This window comes from Lineus longissimus, chromosome 3, assembly GCF_910592395.1.
Source record: "Lineus longissimus chromosome 3, tnLinLong1.2, whole genome shotgun sequence".
NCBI classification, from domain to species: domain Eukaryota; kingdom Metazoa; phylum Nemertea; class Pilidiophora; order Heteronemertea; family Lineidae; genus Lineus; species Lineus longissimus.
This window is the reverse complement of record NC_088310.1, coordinates 79,216-102,631: the sequence shown is the minus strand read 5'-3', so window position 1 is coordinate 102,631 and position 23,416 is coordinate 79,216. Positions and strand designations below refer to the sequence as shown.

General features: G+C 43.9%; 2 protein-coding genes across 2 annotated transcripts in view; both read right to left on the bottom strand.

The window, feature by feature from the left end:
* Positions 1-323: 323 nt before the first annotated feature.
* On the bottom strand, positions 324-14,688 carry LOC135485121 (S1 RNA-binding domain-containing protein 1-like). Its single transcript, XM_064766864.1, has 18 exons — positions 14,551-14,688; positions 13,845-14,069; positions 13,346-13,463; positions 12,984-13,128; positions 12,645-12,741; positions 12,158-12,338; positions 11,611-11,816; positions 11,171-11,328; positions 8,663-8,759; positions 8,408-8,515; positions 7,974-8,065; positions 7,510-7,592; positions 6,440-6,546; positions 5,951-6,124; positions 5,148-5,309; positions 4,705-4,889; positions 4,162-4,422; positions 324-2,082 (listed from the first exon to the last, which is right to left on the bottom strand). Exons 2-18 carry the CDS (start codon positions 14,057-14,059, stop codon positions 1,817-1,819), a joined length of 2,655 nt encoding a protein of 884 aa, XP_064622934.1. The 5' UTR covers positions 14,060-14,069; positions 14,551-14,688; the 3' UTR covers positions 324-1,816.
* Positions 14,689-20,727: 6,039 nt separating this feature from the next.
* The window catches only part of LOC135484952 (uncharacterized), a 52,540-nt gene continuing 49,851 nt past the window's right edge, over positions 20,728-23,416 (bottom strand). The window contains exon 2 of the mRNA XM_064766661.1: positions 20,728-23,349. Coding sequence (XP_064622731.1) covers positions 22,330-23,253 — 924 coding nt within the window. The 5' untranslated portion in view covers positions 23,254-23,349 and the 3' untranslated portion in view covers positions 20,728-22,329. The remainder of the gene's footprint in view (positions 23,350-23,416) is intronic.

The window sequence follows — 23,416 nt, the reverse complement described above, 5'->3', positions numbered from 1 at the left end:
AACCCGTTTTAGTTTTTTGTTCCTCGAGATCTCATGACGCATCGCAGAACACTTTTATCACCAGTGCGGCTATACTCTGTTAACGAGGAAGCACTCAATTGGAAGAAGAAGAGGATGAAGGCGTTTGAAACATGCCTTATGACCGGTCGTTCAAAAAACACTGCGTACGGGCGTTGGTGTTTTCGAGCTTGGCCGTTAGGGGTTTTATGCATGCTTGTCAGCGAATCACAGGAGCTAACTGCTGAAAATCGTCTGGAGAAGTGAAAAGAAAAGAAAGAAGACGAAAAGAAAAGTTAATTGAAATTAAATTAATTTTATTAACAAAAACATAATCCAGTGCCTCAAGCAACCAAACAAAACTTCACTAAAAACAGCATATATTATTATTATCTCTTGCGCTATTTTTTTATAGTGAGGAAATCCACCCTCATGCCCTTGACAAGACATTGATGAAAAGTCTAATAGCACCCTGGTCGTACCATTTTGCTTCCCCTTGGCTCCAGTCCTCTTCCTTGGGGCCATCAGTAGAGCATCCTGACATAACCAGTGGTTTTAAAATACTCCGCCTCTGGATATTTTGTATACGAGGTAGGTAGGAGTATGAAAAGCCTGATCTCAGGATGTCGATGGAGGTGACTACAGCAAACATTGTGCAACAGAATGCACCCTTTTGTATCCATTGACATTAGAGGATCTCATCAAAGCTGAATACAAGTTATCTGTATTTAACAACCCCTTTAACTCATTCTTCTGGCGAAATGCCATCAGACCCATCCAAGATAGGACCAAGATAAGTACATGTGACCTACATGTATTGTTCTATATTTCCACCACAGAGAATGGTTATGGGCCCTTGTGGCTGCACATGAGTTCTTATTTTCACTGCATGTAATATATTCAGGACTGTCCTTGGGATTGTGAAGGCTCCACCAATCCTGATGAATATGATGATTTGGAGTGCCAAGTGGTTAAAGTTTATAGGAAATGAAATACCTGTATCTCCAAGAGATGCGTGCAGCTTACTAACTACATGACTTCAAGGAACCGGATGCAAAGGAAACTAAGAATGAATAACAACATGAACCAGTGAGCTCTCTGCTTTGAGTGGTTTCATTTTGTTGTTAACTGGACATCCCATTTAGGTCTAATTTCTAAATAACACCACAACATTCTGACAGTGGATATTTCTATCTTTAACCATTTCAAGTGTCACCATGGTGGAACATACAGGAGAACATAACCATTTCTTGTTGAGACTGTAGAAGAGAACTAAGATGCAATGGCAAGGACATGCAAGACAAGGGAAAGAGAATGGTCCTAGAGACGATTTTGTCAACAAGCTGAATTTAGTTTTACACAACATAACTAAATGAGTTGAACACAGGAAAAGTGAGCAAGATACATGATTACTCTTCGATTCAAGAGGAACAACATGTTACAGCACCAAATACAATACTCAACATTGTTAGAAAACAGGAATGATTCAAAGTTATCCTATCTCAGGAACCTCCATCCCATTACTTAGTAAGCAACATAGGGCAGTACTTCATCAAATACAGATTCTTCAGGACACATCGTATCCTATCTCAGGAACCTCCATCCCATTACTTAGTAAGCAACATAGGGCAGTACTTCATCAAATACAGATTCTTCAGGACACATCGTATCCTATCTCAGGAACCTCCATCCCATTACTTAGTAAGCAACATAGGGCAGTACTTCATCAAATACAGATTCTTCACGACACATCGTATCCTATCTCAGGAACCTCGTTATATCAGGATAACCCTGAGGCAGTGGTAGCAAGACAATAGACTTAATGTTTCAGCACCTGCTCCAATCTCAGCCCAATCTTCCTATGCTCTTGGTCCACATTTATGACCCGGACTTGCACTTTATCCTGGGGTTTCAGGACAAGTCCTTGCCTCATCTGACTCATGTGGATCAATCCATCCTGGTTGACACCGATATCAACAAATGCACCGAATGTTTTAACGCTCACCACCCGCCCTGTCACCACTGACTGCAGCTGCAGGTCACTCATTGATATGGTGTCTATCTTGACAAACGACTTCTCAAATTCTGAAAAATATTCAAGGCTACAATGAACTACTGAGTAGACAAAAGAACTTTGATGAGCTAGAAGCAAGAGCCTTTTGGACAGAGTCAATCCGTTTCTCAACATTAGTAGAGCTGGCCTCGCTCTAAGGAGCCCAGTGTCAATCCTTTTCTCAACATCAGCATCAAGCATAACGCGACAATCCTTGACTTGGAATGCAGAAGGGAAGAGAAGCAGAGAAAGACTATAGAACACCTGGCAGCAAGACACCATGGCGATGTGAGACAGATTGAATACAGCTGGATCAAGAACTAGAGAAGCTGAGTAAGACTATAGAACACCTGGCAGCAAGACACCATGGCGATGTGAGACAGATTGAATACAGCTGGATCAAGAACTAGAGAAGCTGAGTAAGACTATAGAACACCTGGCAGCAAGACACCATGGCGATGTGAGACAGATTGAATACAGCTGGATCAAGAACTAGAGAAGCAGAGAAAGACTATAGAACACCTGGCAGCAAGACACCATGGCGATGTGAGACAGATTGAATACAGCTGGATCAAGAACTAGAGAAGCTGAGTAAGACTATAGAACACCTGGCAGCAAGACACCATGGCGATGTGAGACAGATTGAATACAGCTGGATCAAGAACGAGAGAATCTGAGTAAGACTATAGAACACCTGGCAGCAAGACACCATGGCGATGTGAGACAGATTGAATACAGCTGGATCAAGAACTAGAGAAGCTGAGTAAGACTATAGAACACCTGGCAGCAAGACACCATGGCGATGTGAGACAGATTGAATACAGCTGGATCAAGAACTAGAGAAGCTGAGTAAGACTATAGAACACCTGGCAGCAAGACACCATGGCGATGTGAGACAGATTGAATACAGCTGGATCAAGAACTAGAGAATCTGAGTAAGACTATAGAACACCTGGCAGCAAGACACCATGGCGATGTGAGACAGATTGAATACAGCTGGATCAAGAACTAGAGAAGCTGAGTAAGACTATAGAACACCTGGCAGCAAGACACCATGGCGATGTGAGACAGATTGAATACAGCTGGATCAAGAACTAGAGAAGCTGAGTAAGACTATAGAACACCTGGCAGCAAGACACCATGGCGATGTGAGACAGATTGAATACAGCTGGATCAAGAACTAGAGAATCTGAGTAAGACTATAGAACACCTGGCAGCAAGACACCATGGCGATGTGAGACAGATTGAATACAGCTGGATCAAGAACTAGAGAAGCTGAGTAAGACTATAGAACACCTGGCAGCAAGACACCATGGCGATGTGAGACAGATTGAATACAGCTGGATCAAGAACTAGAGAAGCAGAGAAAGACTATAGAACACCTGGCAGCAAGACACCATGGCGATGTGAGACAGATTGAATACAGCTGGATCAAGAACTAGAGAAGCAGAGAAAGACTATAGAACACCTAGCAGTAAGACACCATGGCGATGTGAGACAGATTGAATACAGCTGGATCAAGAACTAGAGAAGCAGAGAAAGACTATAGAACACCTGGCAGCAAGACACCATGGCGATGTCAGACAGATCGAATACAGCTGGATCAAGAACTAGAGAAGCTGAGTAAGACTATAGAACACCTGGCAGCAAGACACCATGGCAGATGTGAGACAGATTGAATACAGCTGGATCAAGAACTAGAGAAGCTGAGTCAGAACAGACAAAGCTGGAGGAAGTTAAAAGCAAGACAGTGAGGAGGCCAACATCAAGCTAACACAGTTCATCTTCTTCCAGTCGTACTACAAGCTCTGATCTTGTATTATATATGGCTGGTTTAATGGACATGTAAGAATAGACAGAATGGAAAGGAGGACAGGGAATACACATGGTCCATGGTGAGACCACAGAGGAAGGAGAGCAGTAGGACAAGTTCTTTTGCTTGGCGAAGGTGCGGGATCTAGACCCACATAAAAAAGGGTTCCTTGTCAAGATTGGAACTGCAGGCTTACTTGAAATGATAAGGGCAGGGCAATTTATTTGCTGAAGCCCCTGCTCTTCTGTCGACATGCTAGAACAAAAACAAGACTAAGGTAGACATATGCTTAACTCACTTTGATCAGCCTGCTCCAACCTCAGTCCAATCCTCTTTCTCTCTGGTTCCACCCTGATCACTCGGACTTCCACCTTATCTCCCAGCTTCAGTTCTCTTCCTTTCCTCATTTCACTGGAATGGATCAAACCATCATGTTCGACACCAATATCCACAAATGCTCCAAAGTGTGTCACGTTGCAGACTCGTCCTGTCAGCACTGATTGTAACTTCAAGGCACTCATCGATGTGAAACCTTTCTTAAACAACGGCTTCTCAAATTCTGAAAGAGAATCAAACAGATGTTTTAAAGGCATTGGCTAAAAGAACCTCTGACACCAGTGAAGAGTTCATTTGCAGGGTAAACCAAAGTCTCCTCAACAGTCAGTTCTCTCTTGTAGAACACCACAGACTGTCTGAAAAAAGACGTTCCAATTCCTATTTTAGAGAAAGAAGGTTTGACCCATTTAACAGATCACAAGAAGTACTTGTAACAGGCATTCTGACCCACCAGGACTGACCCTTTGTTGTAATAAAACACAATCTGAATGCCCTGAAAACATACCTTCCCTTATGTCATGGCCAACAGGCTGTTCTAGTGCATCCAGGATGAGTTTCAATGTCGGGTTGCCAATCTGGAGATCCTCTGCAAAGTTCTTAAGATTCATTGTACTCATAGAACGTCTGACATGATCTCGGAAGCTATCTTTACCGATGTCATTCACCTTTAAATGGAGCTGCTCCAAGATTCTGGAAATATAACAAAGGTACTGACATTATGACCACAGAACACAACATGTAATGCATTCCGAGACTGAATTCACCAACTAGGAGCTACATGTAAGACAATTCACAGTACAAATGCCAGCTAGTCCCAGCTCTCACCATCTCCAACAGTACATTTAAGACTCCATCCAACAATCTAGACAATAAACTCTGTCCGACCCTGAGGATGAAAATAGTCAGAAGTGGTACATAGGGCCAACAAATGGAGGTGACATCACTTACTTGTAAGTTACATCATAAGACTCTGGATGTATGATGGTCATATCAAGCTTGTTGGTAGAGTTATCGAGTTTGGGTTTCTTAGCAGACGGCCCTGCGACAAAGGTCTTCTTCCTCTTCTTCCCAGGCACTACAGGTTCATCAACTGGTTCATCTTCAGTAGAACTGAAGAGAAAAGAGTTTCAATACTCAAGCGATCTTGACTCAACGTTTATTGTTCTGATTCTCTGAGAAAAAGAGACAAAGGCCACAGACAACTCTGCCGAACTGACATCCTCTCAATTAAGGACAGCACAGACAACTCTGCCGAACTGACATCCTCTCAATTAAGGACAGCACAGACAACTCTGCCAAACTGACATCCTCTCAATTAAGGACAGCACAGACAACTCTGCCGAACTGACATCCTCTCAATTAAGGACAGCACAGACAACTCTGCCGAACTGACATCCTCTCAATTAAGGACAGCAAATTTAGTCTTGAAATGGTTGATTCATATCTCTCTCAAGTCCCATCACTGTCATGAGACACGATCTGTAGTAAGGCCAATCACACCTAACGATTTTGCACCATCATTCACCTCTTCGAAATAAAGGCTCAATGACTTGGAGCTTGAGCATAGCCACAGTTACAACTGCCAGTTCTTCTTGGATCATACGAATTCCCATGAGTACTTCAAGGCATCCAAGGTGAAAAGTCTTATCTCACCAGAGCTCACGTCAATAAAACTTGTCATGGAGACAAGATAAAAGGCATGCATCAAATTGGCCTACAGAGAATTGGAACAGACACAGTAGTCTACTTACAAAGCACCTTGTGAAGATTCAGGTAAGATTTTTAAGAATCCAGCGCACTGCTTGAAAGTCTTTGGTCCGAGCCCTTTGATCTTGTTCAGCTGTTGTCGATTGGAAAAGGCACCATTCTTTTCCTTCCATTCCAAGATCTTCTTTGCCATGTTACCTGTGATACCAGCAACTCTTCTGGATAATGAAACCACTTAGATTAGCAAAACAAACACGAATTTACATAAGGTAATTGACCGTGTAACATGGATTGTAATTTGTGTCTCAAATATCACTATGGTAAATGTACATCAAATACCAACTAATGCCTGAGTTATGAGAACAAGTCATCAGGATTAAACTCTTGGTTTAAGTCCAATGGTTGGTGGCAGAGTTAAAACTTGGCTCACAAGCCTAGCACATCTGCATCTGTAAGTTCTGGAAAATCAAAAAAGTCTCCATTTCAATCAAGATTTGTAGGATGAAGCAAAGAATTGAGTTCAATCTCTTTACCCGAGTAAATGCTGTGTGGTAAAGTTGAGGTCGACACCCACAAAACTGACACAGTCTTCTACCACATGATCGAGGGAAGTCTTTACCGCCTTCTCTGGAAGATCATGCTGCAATGATACAGTGAGTAGGGGTATTTAAGACTTGAGATTACAACAGAATGTCGTGGCTCTTGCCTATAATATTCACTCGCTCTCAACTCTCTTGAACATGTACATTTCTTACTGAACCTCCTGTTTGATACCGAGGCATCTACGTAGCAAGAGTTTCTAGCCTGTCATTTCACCAACAAGATGCACACAGTCAAGTTGCACCAAGGTTTCAAATATGCATCACCTCAGTCAGATTTACCAACAACAAAGCTGACCAAACATGGCACAGCCTGAATCAGATAAGGTCACCTGGTACAGCTGACCAAACATGGCACGGCCTGAATCAGATAAGGTCACCTGGTACAGCTGACCAAACATGGCACAGCCTGAATCAGATAAGGTCACCTGGTACAGCTGACCAAACATGGCACGGCCTGAATCAGATAAGGTCACCTGGTACAGCTGACCAAACATGGCACAGCCTGAATCAGATAAGGTCACCTGGTACAGCTGACCAAACATGGCACAGCCTGAATCAGATTAGGTCACCTGGTACAGCTGACCAAACATGGCACAGCCTGAATCAGATTAGGTCACCTGGTACAGCTGACCAGACATGGCACAGCCTGAATCAGATTAGGTCACCTGGTACAGCTGACCAAACATGGCACAGCCTGAATCAGATTAGGTCACCTGGTACAGCTGACCAAACATGGCACAGCCTGAATTAGATTAGGTCACCTGGTACAGCTGACCAAACATGGCACAGCCTGAATCAGATAAGGTCACCTGGTACAGCTGACCAAACATGGCACAGCCTGAATCAGATTAGGTCACCTGGTACAGCTGACCAAACATGGCACAGCCTGAATCAGATAAGGTCACCTGGTACAGCTGACCAAACATGGCACAGCCTGAATCAGATAAGGTCACCTGGTACAGCTGACCAAACATGGCACAGCCTGAATCAGATTAGGTCACCTGGTACATGCCAACTCCAATATGTTTCGGGTCAATCTTCACCAGTTCTGATAAAGGATCCTGAAGTCTTCTGGCTATGGAAACTGAAAGACGGAAAAATCATCCAGTCATAATGTAAAAACACGATCATTTCTATAAACGAGAATGACCTAGCATAACCACTGGTCAAATGATTATCCAGCCTACCCAACAGGCTGCCCCGTCACGGGTAAGATTCCTTGATGATAAACCCAGGCACCTGTCACCTGTCCAACAGTCCTCTATGCCAGGGCAAACTAATAGACCCTGCAAGGGTTCATACCCACTTGTCATGGTCAACTGCAGGGTAAAGACTAAATCTTATCATCAAACACAGCAGAAGAGTTTTGAACGTTATGAAAGCATCTCAGCAGCCGAGGTTCAAGACTGTCTCATATGCACTAAGGCCACTGATATGCAAGTGCGTTCAAGTACACAGAACATACCTGCTCCCCTGAGATTCTGGTCCAAATCAGGCATTTCCTTTTGAGCGGCATCAGACACACTATAGATGGAAGCACCAGCCTCACTGACAATACTAAAAATAAGATGAAAAACTGATGAAAATGCCCACTTCATTTGCTTGGCAGAGTTATCCCACAGTTTGTGATGAAGCCCCAGCGACTAATATTAGACTAATGGCCGATCATGCAATATCAAGCCAGTAATCGAGAACCATGTTAGTTCTGAGTGGTCATTCACCACGGCCACACTACACATACATCATGACTGGTGCTGGTCATATTCTTTCCTAACAAGGCAATTGCCTTCAACCAATCATAATACATGTACGTACAAGTATATGCACACTTCAACATAGTTTTAAAAAACAGTGTTTAAAATGTGTTGCAAATATTTTGGGTTAACCAGTCAGACTTACCAGTAAGAGAGATTCACAGGTTGGAATACATCGTTCTTAATGAGATCAGCAAAGTAGGACTCTGTTTCACGACAAGCTGTTCCATTCCCAATGGCAACCAGTTCACATCTAGAATGGAATTAAAAGACTTAATTACTGACTAAGACCAAGACACCATAGTGAAGGCACCAAGTAAAGATCCCAAGATGTGCAAGAGTCTTCAATGGGATGTTGCCTTGGAGGAGGCAGAGAGAGAGGTGATAAAGGACATCTCACCTATATCTGTGAACCAACTCCTTCAGCCTATTAGTTTCATAATCCCGTTGTTTTTGACCCCCGTGTATGTTGAAGGTGTCTGCATGGAAGATCTGACCTTAAGAAAAAAACAAGACAAAATTGTCAGCCAATATCAAAAGACCATGACAAATAGATCAAAACCCATAGAAACCATTAGAAATCAATTGATGCGTGTCAGTTAGTAACGCCTCGGAGCAGTGTCACTTTTTGAGAAAAAGGGTGCACTTCAAACGGAAATTAATGAAGAAAACGCCGCCTTCATTAAGGAAGACATTTCAGGAGCATCAGGGGAGGGCACTAAGGCAATTGCCTTCATTGCCTCTGTCAAGCTAACTCCAGTCCTGAATGAAACGGCCAGGGGCCATTGTGCTCACCGTATACATCTTTTAGTAGGCAGGATCATGCTTAGTTTAGAGGTGAATATGGTGAACACAATCAGGCATGAAGACTTTTTTTAGATGTGTATTGATGTCAAGTAATAAGACAGGGCAGTATATATAAGTTTATGATCCAACCAATAATTGTCTATGACATCAACAAGATCAATATCGTGTGATTGCTAAGAGTCCCTGCAATAAAAAATTCATCGAAAAAAAGTCATTAATAAGCGAGATATTGCATGTCCTACTTTTTCAGTTTTGACTCCCTGGTGGCCAAATCAAGAATCAGATCAGGCCAAAATTCGGTGTCAGAGATTATCTGATGTAGGGGGTTACATGTACCAACTTTCAAGTTCATAGCTTCAGCAGTTAAGAAACGTGCCATAGTTACACTCTAATGGCCAATTTACGCCATTTGACCTCTGTGACCTAGAAAAGGAGGTCAAATCCAAAAATCGTAGGACATGTGGTGTATCCTTGCTAGAAGTCCCTGCCATAAAAATTTTATCGAAAACAATTCACTCAAATAAGCAAGATATTGCACTTCTTCCTTTTTCCATTATGGCCCCCTGGTGGCCGAATAAAGAATCAGATCAGGCCAAAATTCGGCATCAAAGGTTATCTGATGTAGGGGGTTATATGCACCAAGTTTCAAGTTCATAGCTTTACTGGTTAAGAAACGTGCCATAGTTTACACTCTAACGGCCAATTTACGCCATATGACCTCTGTGACCTAGAAAAGGAGGTCAAATCCAAAAATCGTAGGACATGTGGTGTATCCTTGCTAGAAGTCCCTGCCATAAAAATTTTATCGAAAACAATTCACTCAAATAAGCAAGATATTGCACTTCTTCCTTTTTCCATTATGGCCCCCTGGTGGCCGAATAAAGAATCAGATCAGGCCAAAATTCGGCATCAAAGGTTATCTGATGTAGGGGGTTATATGCACCAAGTTTCAAGTTCATAGCTTTACTGGTTAAGAAACGTGCCATAGTTTACACTCTAACGGCCAATTTACGCCATATGACCTCTGTGACCTTGAAAAGTAAATCAAATTAAAAAACCCGTAAGACATGTGATGTATTCTTCCTAAGAGTACCTACCATAAAAATTTTATCGAAAACAAGTCACTTATAAGCGAGATATCACACTTTTCAGATATCCACTTTTGGCCCCCTGGTGGCAAAGTTGAGAATCAGATCAAACTGAAATTCAGCACCAGAGGCTATGTGATATAGGGGGTTATATGTACCAAGTTTCAAGTTCATAGCTTTAGTGGTTAAGAAACGTGCCATAGTTTACACTCTAACGGCCAATTTACGCCATATGACCTCTGTGACCTTGAAAAGTAGGTCAAATTGAAAACCCGTAAGATATGTGATGTATTCTTCCTAAGAGTACCTACCATAAAAATTTTATCGAAAACAAGTCACTTATAAGCGAGATATCACACTTTTTAGATATCCACTTTTGGCCCCCTGGTGGCAAAGTGGAGAATCAGATCAAACCAAAATTCAGCACCAGAGGCTATGTGATATAGGGGGTTATATGTACCAAGTTTCAAGTTCATAGCTTTAGTGGTTAAGAAACGTGCCATAGTTTACACTCTAATGGCCAATTTACGCCATATGACCTCTGTGACCTTGAAAACAAGGTCAAATTAAAAACCCGTATAATATAAAATGTATATTTGCTATGAGTACCTACAACAAAAGTTTTATCGAAAACAAGTCACTAATAAGCGAGATATCACACTTTTTAGATATCGACATTTGGCCCCCTGGTGGCCAAACAGAGAATCAGATCGGACCGAAAATCAGTGTCAGAGGTCAGCTGACCTAGGGCATTCTGTGTACAAAGTTTCAAGTTCATAGCCCTAGCAGTTAAGAAACGTGCCACTGTTAGGATACGACGACGACGACGACGACGACGACGACGACGACGACGACGACGACGACGGACACAGCGCTATCGTATAGACTCCCCTTACGGTGAGCCAAAAACCATTGAGCATTGACTCGTGAATACCAATAAACCAGGCATAACCCCTGTCTATGAAACTACTATCACCCACACACTTGAGCTTATTCTCAAACATTATAATTACCTAATGATGATGTGACCGCCATTTTACAACCATGCCTGAACCCGGGATCAACACCCAACACAGTATGTCCTCTAACCGGTGGTGTCAGTAACAGTCGCTTCAAGTTGGAGGCAAACACATCAATGGATACCTTGCTGGCTTTCTTTGTGAGTTCAGCCCTGGAAAAATAATGATTCTGGAAGACTTCAATACCCTGATCTCATAGCGTGGTATATGTGGTTGCTGCCCAGTCATGTCAATGTGGTCTGAGATGAATAGGATCATCTTGAGCACATATAAGTAACATGTATGATTGCAAATGCAGTTAGGTTAGTAAACCACTAACCCTAACCCACAGCAAAGCAGACACAACAGGATATCTATCAGAACTATCACTTCTTGACGAATGCATGAACTTTGGATGGAGTCAGGCCTTCTTTGACACCTCTGGCTGGCTTTACCTGAACTCCCTGGAGAGCAGTGGCTCAATCAGCTTCTTGTAGGCCCTATCAACAGCACTATGGAGGACATCGTGACATAACTGGTTGGAATCTCTCCTGATCCATTTCTCCTGACAGAATTTTAGAATCCAAGTCGTGATTTCATCTGGAATGTCGACTTTGACAGTCAACATGTTATGGTCCTCACCACGGTTGATGGCCATCACCTAGAAAGAAGTCAAATGTGGCATACATTAAACCATCAAAATTGTCTAGTGAAAGACATGATAATCCTTTCAGTGCCTTTCCTCAAGACTAGATAAAACAAGCATGGTTAGTGTACACAGTAACAGCAGCACCCAGCACCAACCGCTACAATTCTAATCTATCATACATGCAACTTACTTGACTAGTACATGTAAAGTTAGTGTACATCAGATCACACACATTCAATTTCTTGCTCTCGGGGCAAGTACTATCCATGGGTATTATAAAGTCTGAAGTTAAGATTCCAGGATAAGCATTATACATACAGGGGAAAACAGATCTTCACTGAACTGATCCTCACCTGGTGTGGTCTAACATTAAGCAATGATTCCCTGAAATTGAAGTAATTCAGAAACTTATTTGGATCGACTGTCCTCTTCACATCATCGACCTTTCTCTTGGTCTTTCTCTTCATTGGTTCTTTCCCCGACTTTGTGGCAGGCTTTTCCTTCACAACAAGTGTGACAGTAGGACTGTGGCATCTAGAATAAACAGATGTGAACATACTGTAACAAACTGAATTTAAACTTAATGATAAAACCTGCATTTGAACAATTTAGTTTTGGCAAAATGAGAAAAATATTTCTGGTAGGGATTTGATTATATGCGAGTGCAACAGTCTCTTGCTTGTAAAAACTTGACACCAGCAGCTTAACAATGAACAAATCCTTAAGCTGCTTCATCTACAACATTCCAGCTCACTAAAGGGCTCAAACCTCATAACCTCACCAGAGGAGCAAGTGGGCCTGGGCCAATGATACTGAACTCATCGTAATGGATACACTCACTTTGTTTTAATGTGATCCATTGTGTGTTTGTCTTTGGAGATGATATCTGCGATGATGTGCTCAATTCCAGACAGGATGGCATCAATGCTACCCAAACCTGAAACAATGAAAACAGCCATTTTGATGGGTTCTCTCCAGAGTCGTGTCTTCCAGAAAGAGAACTCTAAATCTTGGGCAGTAGTCATGATAGACTTGTAGCAAAGTGAAGAGTCAGTGGCAGGTAAAACCTCAAAAGTCTTTGCCTGAAATTCAAATCTCAAAGCTTACTTGTATAAATGGTATGGTCGAGGCCTTCCCCCAATCACTTTACCTTGTAGTGTTTACAAATCATAAACACACCTTCATTGTCTTTCTTGATAAGCTGATGTATTCTATCTTTCTCCACCTGGCCATGATTGATGAACTCAGAGGCAAGTGGCTCAAGGCCTAGTTCTCTCGCTCTTTTAGCAAGACTCCTCTTGCTACCAGGTTTGTAAGGCGCATACTGAAATCAAGAATGTCATCAAGCAAAGAGAGCTCTACAAGTAGTGGCTTAGTCACTAGTGTTCTTTTTCAGGGGCTCATGAAGAGTTAAAAAGTCCACGAGTGAAACCAATCATGCCTTGTATTCCGGTGGTAGCTTACCCAGCACTCGACAAAACCAGCTGTCCTTTTGGGCGTTGCTCACATCTTTCAAATGCTTACCAACCTTGGGGACTTACCAAGTGCTCCACAACACTAGCTGACTGAGCATTCTTTAACGCATTGCTCACATCTTTCGACAGCTTCCCAACCTTGTCAATTGAGTTCATGACTGATGCAATTCTACTTTGTACCTCCCTGCAACAGAATTCAGTTTTATGTAAACACAGAGACAAAAAGAAGAGTTTGTGGTGAGCACTCTTTGTCAAGACTGCATAAACTAATAAGATTAAATAGCAACCAAGCATTTAGACCAATCCTGGCCCAGTCTTGATAAGAGATACAAGTTCTCATTGGTCTACCAAGGTTATTGACACTCCAGTCAAACAACTCCAATTGTGTCTTCTGAGCTCTGAAACTGTGATCACTCCTATAATCTAACACATTATACCCAAAGGTTTGGCTGAATCATGTCACCAGAATACAACACAATATCAAAAGTCCAGTTTTTCAGATCATCATTTTCAGATTCCATTCCATCTGATGTGTCATGTGACCATTATACAAACTGATCCTCACCTCAGCTCCTCATACATTGCCTGCACCTCTCTCAGCTTCTGAACGTCCATGTCGTTGGTCTGCTCTTTACGATATCTGGCGATGAATGGAACCGTTTGATCTTCATTTAGGAGTCGTACTATGTTTCTTGCCACCCTATTCTCGACATGAATGGTGTCAGAGATAACGTCTTCTATCCTCCAGTGTGGTGTGGCATCAATACTCTTATTACTCATCTTGAGGACACTGCAATAGTTAGCCGAAACAGGTTAAAAGACAACTGATGACGTCAACCGAAGGGGTTGTAAACACGGAACATATGACATAAAGTTTTGGATCTGTATAGATACCATACCATGTCTACAGCTGTGATGCTTTCCACCACATTCTCACTGGTCCTTTTTGCCACTGCTAACTGGGGGCTGACAAATGTAATGAATATAGGCCAACTCATCATTCACTTTTGATGCAACCCGGCCAAATATTATCGATCAAGAACAAGAGCATCATCATGCAGCATGCAGCAGGGCATCTGTAGTGTAAAGGCAGCAAGAAATAAGAAATGAAGTTATGAAATAGAAATCGAGCCCTGTGGCAGTCCGTCCTGCATTGCCTGTAGTGACGAGTGTAGTGCGATGTGGACTGCCACTGGCACTGTGCGAGTGTAGCCCACATGAATGAACACGCATAGAATATCTGAACGTCTCCTCCGACACAAGCTACTCACCTACAAGAAAAAGATTTCTGAGGAGATACAACTTATCTATCAATCATTTCACACAATCTAGCAAACGTATGGGTAACAAAATCTCATAAAAGCACGAAAAATAAACAAAAAAGGAGACCCCAAAATACAAAAACTTGATTTGACTTGATAGCAATGAAACAACATTTGACTATTTCCACCGTGGCCGAAGATTAATGAAGTTGCCCGATACATCATGTAGATGCGGGAATTTTAAATTTCGCGCCATGAGGTGTTTTCGAGAAAAGCGCGTTTCTACTATACTCGGGCTTCCACTGGTCTTCCAACTTCTTAATTTTTCTCACGAACGCTGAAAATCAGCTCAATTTGATGTCCAGAAAGTGCAAAGGCAGCTAAAGGTCTATCCATAGTAGGAAAAAAGCACATGTATCACGAGCACATGGCATGGCTGACGGTGGCGGGATGTTCAGTAGCGTACATAATTTGCATTGGATTACTATAAGAAATCGTCTTTTCATTTGGATTACTTTGACTAAAACGTGTGGGCAAGGACATGGACTACCAAACGGAGCTAAAAAAGATCACTTTCTGTGCCAATTTTACCCGAAATCTGGACAATGTCGACACACGGTATGGATGACCACATTTTGTTTCTTTGGCACGCATGCACCATGTACACAAGTGTGTCGATCGCAAAAAGTCGTTTTGAGAGGAAATATTTCAAACATAACTTGAAATGCAATATCGCAATCGTTTTTTCGAATTGATTGAAATATGTGACAGCTAGCGCTACAATTCAAACGGGGTACATTTTAGAATTAAATCGGCCGTCACATTTGAAAGGAAACTCGCATACAATAATTTGTTTGGGCCATTTTGATATGATGCGAATTTTTGCCACAATCTATGGCACCAACTAAAACATCTTACCGCTTAGGCCTACCGGCCACTTACCGCGCACATTCGTTTTCAGCCCATGTTCCGTTTTCTCTTTACCCATGTAGGTTGGTTCCAGCTCACGACAGATGGCAGCACCGTTCAGGTAGGCGGTTCCAGACAGTATAATTTCAGTGATCAAATGCTAATTTCATGAACATCAGGCTTTGTGACTACCTCTGACTTTTCCCACAAGGCGGCGCCACTGCTGCTGTGGCCGTGTACTTGGCAATGCCACTTGTGTTTGGTCCTTTGACAAGGCACTTAATGCCACTGGTGATGTTTCAATTTCATTCCTTGGACGAGACAAAACTGTTGCAAATACCACAGAAGGTTGGTTGCCCTGTGTTAATAACCTCCACCAACATGTCGGCTTGTTTGAGATACAACTTACAAGGTCCTCGGGATCGGTTTAATAAACCATTTTAAGGATCCTGGTCCCCGTTTTGATAGTCGGGGCTTGCTTATAAAAACCCTTAGATCTCTCCGAATTCTTCCATTTCGTTGGGCTAGGTAGGTGTCACTTGCACCAATCGGCTAATACTAATAGAGCACACACCATGATGCTCTTTGGGTTTTTTTTCGCAGAGTGAAAACGTCTCACCTTTAATGTTCAGTTCAAGGTCAATTTTAAGCATATCGTAGCTAAAAGTATCCGCCATATCTAGGTGCCAGTCCCCATTCTTTATTTTCTGGAGACCAGACAGCTTTAATCCTCGTTTTTTCCATATCGCTTTGATTACCTCAGCTTGAGCTTTTTTGTATTGTAGGATCAGTGTCAAATCCTTCTTCTGCTTAAGCCTCTCCGAGTAGAGAGACTCCCATCCACTCGCTATACTAAAATATCTTTAAAAAATTCCACTCTATATTCCATAAACAGTTCGGTTTTAATAGAAAGTCACAATCTGGATGAGTCAGGAGCTAGAGCGAAACACGTCTGCACTGCTCCATGTTCAATGCCAGAGTCACGACTACTTCACGACTATTTCCAGTTATGATACACAAAACAAATATGAGCACAGTGGAAATCCTTGACCGCGTTGTAGGTTAGACACTGCTGCTCAAATGATTTGAAATATTCTCCTCACAACCCAAAGAAGAAAACCTAGGGGGCTTATTCGTTATGCATTTCTTTGCAGTGAATTAACGAGTAAACATCGTCTCTCAGACACTTGGGAAACGCATCTGAGAGCATCTTCCTGCTGGAGACCCCCATATATATATTATATCAATTTTAGTTTTACACTATTATGTAAGTGCAAGCTCTGGTGAGCTCACACAACTGTTTGACAGTCCTGGCTCCTCCATCGTGCTGACAACATGATGAGAGAGATGAGACAGTCACAGACAGGCCAAATCAGTCCTGGCTGCTCTGCCAAGTTGTCAACATGGTGAGAGAGATGAGGCAGTCACAGCCAGGCCGAATCAGTATTGGCTGCTCCACCGTGTTGACAATAATCATGGTGAGAGAGATGAGACAGTCACAGCCAGGCCAAATCAGTATTGGCTGCTCTGCCAAGTTGTCAACATGGTGAGAGAGATGAGGCAGTCACAGCCAGGCCGAATCAGTCCTGGCTGCTCCACCGTGTTGACAATAATCATGGTGAGAGAGATGAGACAGTCACAGCCAGGCCAAAATCAGTCTTGGCTGCTCTGCCAAGTTGTCAACATGGTGAGAGAGAAAAGGAAGTCACAACCAGGCTGAATCAGTCCTGGCTGCTCCACCGTGTTGACAACATGATGAGAGAGATGAGGAAGTCACAGCCAGGCCGAATCAGTCCTGGCTGCTCCACCGTGTTGACAACATGATGGAGAGTGATGAGACAGTCACAGCCAGGCTGCATCAGTCTTCGCCGCACTGCCAAGTTGTTAATATGGTGAGAGAGATGAGACAGTCACAGCCAGGTCAAATCAGTCTTGGCTGCTCCACCAAGTTGCCAACATGGTGAGAGAGATGAGGAAGTCACAGCCAGGTCGAATCAGTCCTGGCTGCTCCACCGTGTTGACAACATGATGAGAGAGATGAGACAGTCACAGCCAGGCCACATCAGTCTTGTTGGCTGCTCTGCCAAGTTGTCAACATGATGAGAGAGATGAGACAGTCGCAGCCAGGCTGCATCAGTCTTCGCCGCACTGCCTAGTTGTTAATATGGTGAGAGAGATGAGACAGTCACAGCCAGGTCAAATCAATCTTGGCTGCTCTGCCAAGTTGCCAACATGGTGAGAGAGATGAGGAAGTCACAGCCAGGTCAAATCAGTCTTGGCTGCTCCACCGTGTTGACAACATGATGAGAGAGATGAGACAGTCACGGCCAGGCCACATCAATCTTCGCCGCACTGCCAAGTTGTTAATATGATGAGAGAGATGAGACAGTCACGGCCAGGCCGAATCAGTCTTGGCTGCTCCACCGTGTTCACAGCATGATGAGAGAGATGGGACGGTCACAGCCAGGCCGAATCAGTCCTAGTTATATTTTCCCTAAACAGCTTCTCTTCATTGGGTTGCTGCTCGAAGGGTTCTGCGACTCTTTACACTAGGCTAGGAAATTCTTCCAGGTCTAACTCTGGTCCCCGAAGTTGATGTTAGGCTGCTCGTAGGGGCATTTCTGCTCAGGCATCATGCTGGAGCCTTTTTAACATGCGAGATGGGTCATAGGAGATGTTGATGCTAAAACTAAATGAATCGGAACTTAGCCAGATGAACCATTGGGATGAAGTATATCCTGGGGAATAAACATCAAGGTTCCAAGGGACGTTAAACTGGAACTTAGCCAGGTGAACCATGCTCTCTCTCTTCCCATGGCCCGAACCATGCATTTATAATAATTGCACTACGAAACTGGATCAATGAACTAAAAACATGACATTATTTGTTCACGAAATAGTTTATTGCCTCTGCTTGTCTGGTCTTCCAATGTGAGACACCATGCACCCAACCTCCGATGAGAGACACCGTGTGATCCAAAACCTTCGATCTGAGGCACCATGCACCCTACCTCCGATGGGAGGCACCATGTGATCCAAAACCTTCGATCTGAGGCACCATGCACCCTACCTCCGATGAGAGACACCGTGTGATCCAAAACCTTCGATCTGAGGCACCATGCACCCGACCTCCGATGAGAGACACCGTGTGATCCAAAACCTTCGATCTGAGGCACCATGCACCCTACCTCCGATGAGAGACACCGTGTGATCCAAAACCTTCGATCTGAGGCACCATGCACCCAACCTCCGATGAGAGACACCGTGTGATCCAAAACCTTCGATCTGAGGCACCATGCACCCTACCTCCGATGAGAGACACCGTGTGATCCAAAACCTTCGATCTGAGGCACCATGCACCCAACCTCCGATGAGAGACACCGTGTGATCCAAAACCTTCGATCTGAGGCACCATGCACCCTACCTCCGATGAGAGACACCGTGTGATCCAAAACCTTCGATCTGAGGCACCATGCACCCAACCTCCGATGAGAGACACCGTGTGATCCAAAACCTTCGATCTGAGGCACCATGCACCCTACCTCCGATGAGAGACACCGTGTGATCCAAAACCTTCGATCTGAGGCACCATGCACCCTACCTCCGATGGGAGGCACCATGTGATCCAAAACCTCCGATCTGAGGCACCATGCACCCTACCTCCGATGGAAGACACCATGTGGCCCAAAACCTCCGATCTGATACAAGATGGGTTCGGTTATAAATCTAAATCTCGATGTCCTTACCATACTGATATACCCGTACCTGTGTACGTCACTGAAGTATAAGGTAAGACGCTCTTTCGAGGATGGCATTGATTCCTAATATATTGTAGAGTCGATGGGGTCGACGGGTCCATTGCATTTGCACTCTGAAAACGAAAAGGTGGAAGCATCTAAAACGAAGTGCCGTGTGTTACTCTTTCAAACAGCATCTTATTTTTGTTACATGCACATACAGTGGTAGCTCATCTTTTGGTACGTCCTTCATCCAAAAAGCAGGCAACAGCTCTTCTTTGGGTACGTCCCCCATCAAAAAGCATGAGATCGCTCATCTTTGGTACGCCCCCATAAAAAAGGGAGGCGATAGCTCTTCTTTCGATACGTCCCGATCAAAAAAAGCACGAGATCGCTCTTATTTGGGTCCGTCCCCATAAAAAAGCCTGGGATCGCACTTCTTTGGGTACGTCTTCTATAAAAAAGCACGAGATCGCTCTTCTTTGGGTAGGACTACGCCCTGCATAGATCGCTCTTTTTTGGGGACGTCCCACATCAAAACATTCCCTCCGTACGTCCCCTATCATGGCTTCCACACTCACCCAGTTCGGTTGAGGATAAATCGAGTCCATCCTTCGCATACTTGGTAACACCTTGGAGGATAGGCAGTTGTGTAACATACGGCTTGAAATTCTATTTATACTTAGAGATCCTGTTTGGGCTCCGATTTCGATTTCTACCTGGACGTGGCCCTCTGTGACCTTCCATCGGCTCACTGCAGGTCAAGATCTACGGCCTCGTGGGAAGGCTCCCTCATCACCAAAGGTTGGTATCTGTGGATGATCCGAATCGAACGAATTCTTATTCGGATCATGACCGATATCAGTGCTTGGTGACAGTAAGGTAGCACCGTTGCCTAACACACACGACCTGGCTCAGAGCGGAGGTTAGGTAAAGTCCTGGCACTCACCCACCCACTCACCCAATGGACTCTTATCTTGGGTGTATGTGCTTACAGTTTCGACAAAATTCCCCGGGAAACGGTTTCTTTAAGACCCATCAAGAAAGGAGAGGACATTATGACTTTTTATCCTCATACGTAGTACTATGTATGAGAAGTTTGAATGTGAGTGTGGGACGGCGTCTTGCTTAGGAACGATCCGGGGGTGTCGTTACTTGTTCCCGGAGAAGAAGAAGGAAATCATCTCGCCCTTCATCTCACCGGTGATTCACCAGCTAAGAAACCAATCAGAATAAAGCTGACAGTGTTGACGATGACATATGATCCACATTTTTGATTGATGTTCATGAATTGGTATAGAAATTGACAGTTAATCGTTGCCAACTTATGCTTAATTTCTCCTCGACTTTATGTACAGTGCTCACAAACATGGGTTCTCGACAACAATTTGGATTAGGAATTGATACCGAACTGGATATGTTGGTTGTCTTACCAAAACCGCTTGCTAGGATAAGAGGAGTAAGCATGCACCTTCAATCATGTCATTTTGGTCGGACTAAAGATGTCTTAGGGTCAACATAGGGGAGAAACAACTAATGATACATCTACATGTTTATTATATCAGGAAGGAACATGTGGATTCTGATCTGTGAGCATCGAAATGACACAGGGCCGCTGTCATCATCAATGGACTCTTATCTTTGGGTGTATAGCCCGGGACGCTTTGATCTCAGACCCGACAACGATGCTTTACCACCGTAACATTATGGTCCAATAAGTGAGCGATACGTGTGGGAATAGGTTTGTGTTTATGGTGGGAGGTGAAATTAGACGGGATATGCACAACGCAGATACCAAATGAATGAGAGAATACAATAAAAGCAGTCCCGTTTCTCTGACACAAATACTGATTGCCAACTGGGCACTTCAGGTTCTGACCAACAGGTGTGGACCGGCAATGCCATGGAAATCAAACCCGCCGTCTCTTACCGTGTTTGGTGATGCTATCGCCAGACTTGGATCAACAAGTAGCCCACGTCAAAACATAAATCATTCATTTTGATATGCATTTCCCTGTATAACTTACGAGTTTATTCAAGGCATGACGCTGCCTTTATCAATCTCATCAATCACCTAGGGCCAGAATACACCGCGCTGTTAAATACATCAATCAAATGAGACCAATTGGCATATCCTGGAAACGACTGCCATCATCGTCGTCCAATTGGCTACAGGCCTTGATTTCTCCAAATGAATTAGACATCACAGATCGTATCTCCCTGGCTTGTCGCATTCATCAAAACATGGCGTGGGTAATAGACTTCAGCACCAAAAGGAAGATACAATAAGCCTATGAATACCTAAGCCAGCATCTTAATTGGCAATAGCACCACACCCAAGGAGGATACCGGTTGTCCGTCCCGTCTGCGGGCCTCATTCATGTTTATACATGTTATCAGCTTGTCACACACCCATGTCATCTTGGCCAGAGTACTTAACAAACAAAAGTGACGCAATGTACACGGCCACTACAATAGCGTGTTGAATAGCTCGGCCCCAAAGCTCACACAGATCTGATGAGCTTCTTTGTAGTTTGCCTGTATCAGGGTGTAATCATAATTGGGTAGAGAGGACTTCTTTAATGACATCATTTTAAAGTCCGTTGCGCGTAGTTAAAAGCATGTTGCACGTGCTGGTAGTTTGATTTCCACAATGACGCCTTTTCAGAGGTCAATAAAATGAATTCACTGTTTTAATCACTTCTGGGATGTCTAGTGCCGAATGGACTCCGCTATAACGCACGTCCGGAATCCTCCTGGCTCAACACCCAGTAGCCTACACGACCAAAACAGCTAATTCCCTAGCCCATTGCAGGATAGAAAGGTTAACTATAATCTTTTTTGTCTCTTGACACATAGACTCATATGTTTTGAGGAATATCCGGCTGCATTTCGTTGCCCAGTATTTTTAAATGTTGTTCGTTTAAATACAACCGTACAAAACCAGTATTTGATATCACAATTTTTTTCGATAATCACATAATTATGTTGACCTATCAGGTCTCTGGCCACGCAAAACACTAGTTGGCAGTTGATACGACATAGAAAATATAGCCTCATTTTACAAAGAACACATAACACACTCCTTTGATATTTAGGGTTCACAATTAGAATACCTCGCCCAAAATAAATATAAACTGTATCACGTGCTCTCATAAGCATCCCTGTCATCCTCTATGGAGTCTGGGGGAAGGTTCTCTAGCCACTCCCGACACCGACTTCGAACTGAGCCCTTGGTGTCTTGCTCTGGAAGCAGTCTCTTGGCCATGTTGGGTGTAATCTGGCCAATACTGATCACCTTACCCTGATGAAGTCTCTCCCGCTCGGCAGAGTCTAAGTTCGTATTTATAACATTATTAGAATGGCCAGGGTAAGAGAGCGGCGGTGACCTTGGTGGTATATCCACTAGCTCCTCGTGTTCTATGATATCGGGGAAGTTTTGTGAAGGTTCGATTGGGAGGTCGGAGATGATCTCATCCTGGAGATTGATGTCTCTGTCGTCCTCGTCCTCGTTACATGTGCCGAGGCCGGTATAGCTGGCGGTGGCGTTGCTCGAGTCCGACCCGTAGCGGGTCAGTTTGTGTGGCAGACGGGGTGAGCGGCCTACGACTGTGTTTAAGGGGATGCCACCGGGTCCAATCACAGGGCAAGACGTGCTCCTACTGCTCAGCTGCGGCGCACGTGATAGCCGCGGTGACGTTATTCCGTTTGTGATATCTAGACGAGGCAAGGACGGGGTGGTACTCGGACTGTCCCTGCCCCTTAAACTGTCAGAGCTATGGCGGAAGGCTTTGGGCATGAGCACGGGGCTGGGGACGTTTAGAAATGCACTGCCCTCTCCAGGTGGGTTGAAGCGCGGAAGACTTTGAGTCTTCTGCAAGCGCCTCAAATGCAGCGGTCTGCAGTCGGGCCGGGCAAAGGTATGTTCCTCGACGACCGGGGACTCCGCCGAAGGTTCCGAGGGATCTGATGTGTGGGAATTATCGAAGGATATGGTCGGTTTTAATCTCCGACGGTTCATAGGGGAGAAGGCCTGTTCAATACCGCGGTCCCGGAATGACGTCATGGTCACGTGAGGTGCTGGTTAGGTCTAATCAATGAACGAATCCATTTCTCGAACACGTTAAGTAGAAAGGATGAGGTTGGGTCCCCTGAACGGAAGCTGAAAAGATAAGACCGAAAACATGTTGATCAGGCGGATAGAATACTAACATCAGGGGGTCTGGCAT

Excerpts from the sequence above, each read along its gene's own strand:
- LOC135485121 (XM_064766864.1), bottom strand. The coding sequence starts at position 14,059 with ATGAGTAATAAGAGTATTGATGCCACACCACACTGGAGGATAGAAGAC. Across the intron at positions 8,066-8,407 it reads CCTGTGAATCTCTCTTACTG|TATTGTCAGTGAGGCTGGTG; the intron begins GTAAGTCTGACT and ends TCTTATTTTTAG. Across the intron at positions 7,593-7,973 it reads CCAGAATCTCAGGGGAGCAG|TTTCCATAGCCAGAAGACTT; the intron begins GTATGTTCTGTG and ends TCCGTCTTTCAG.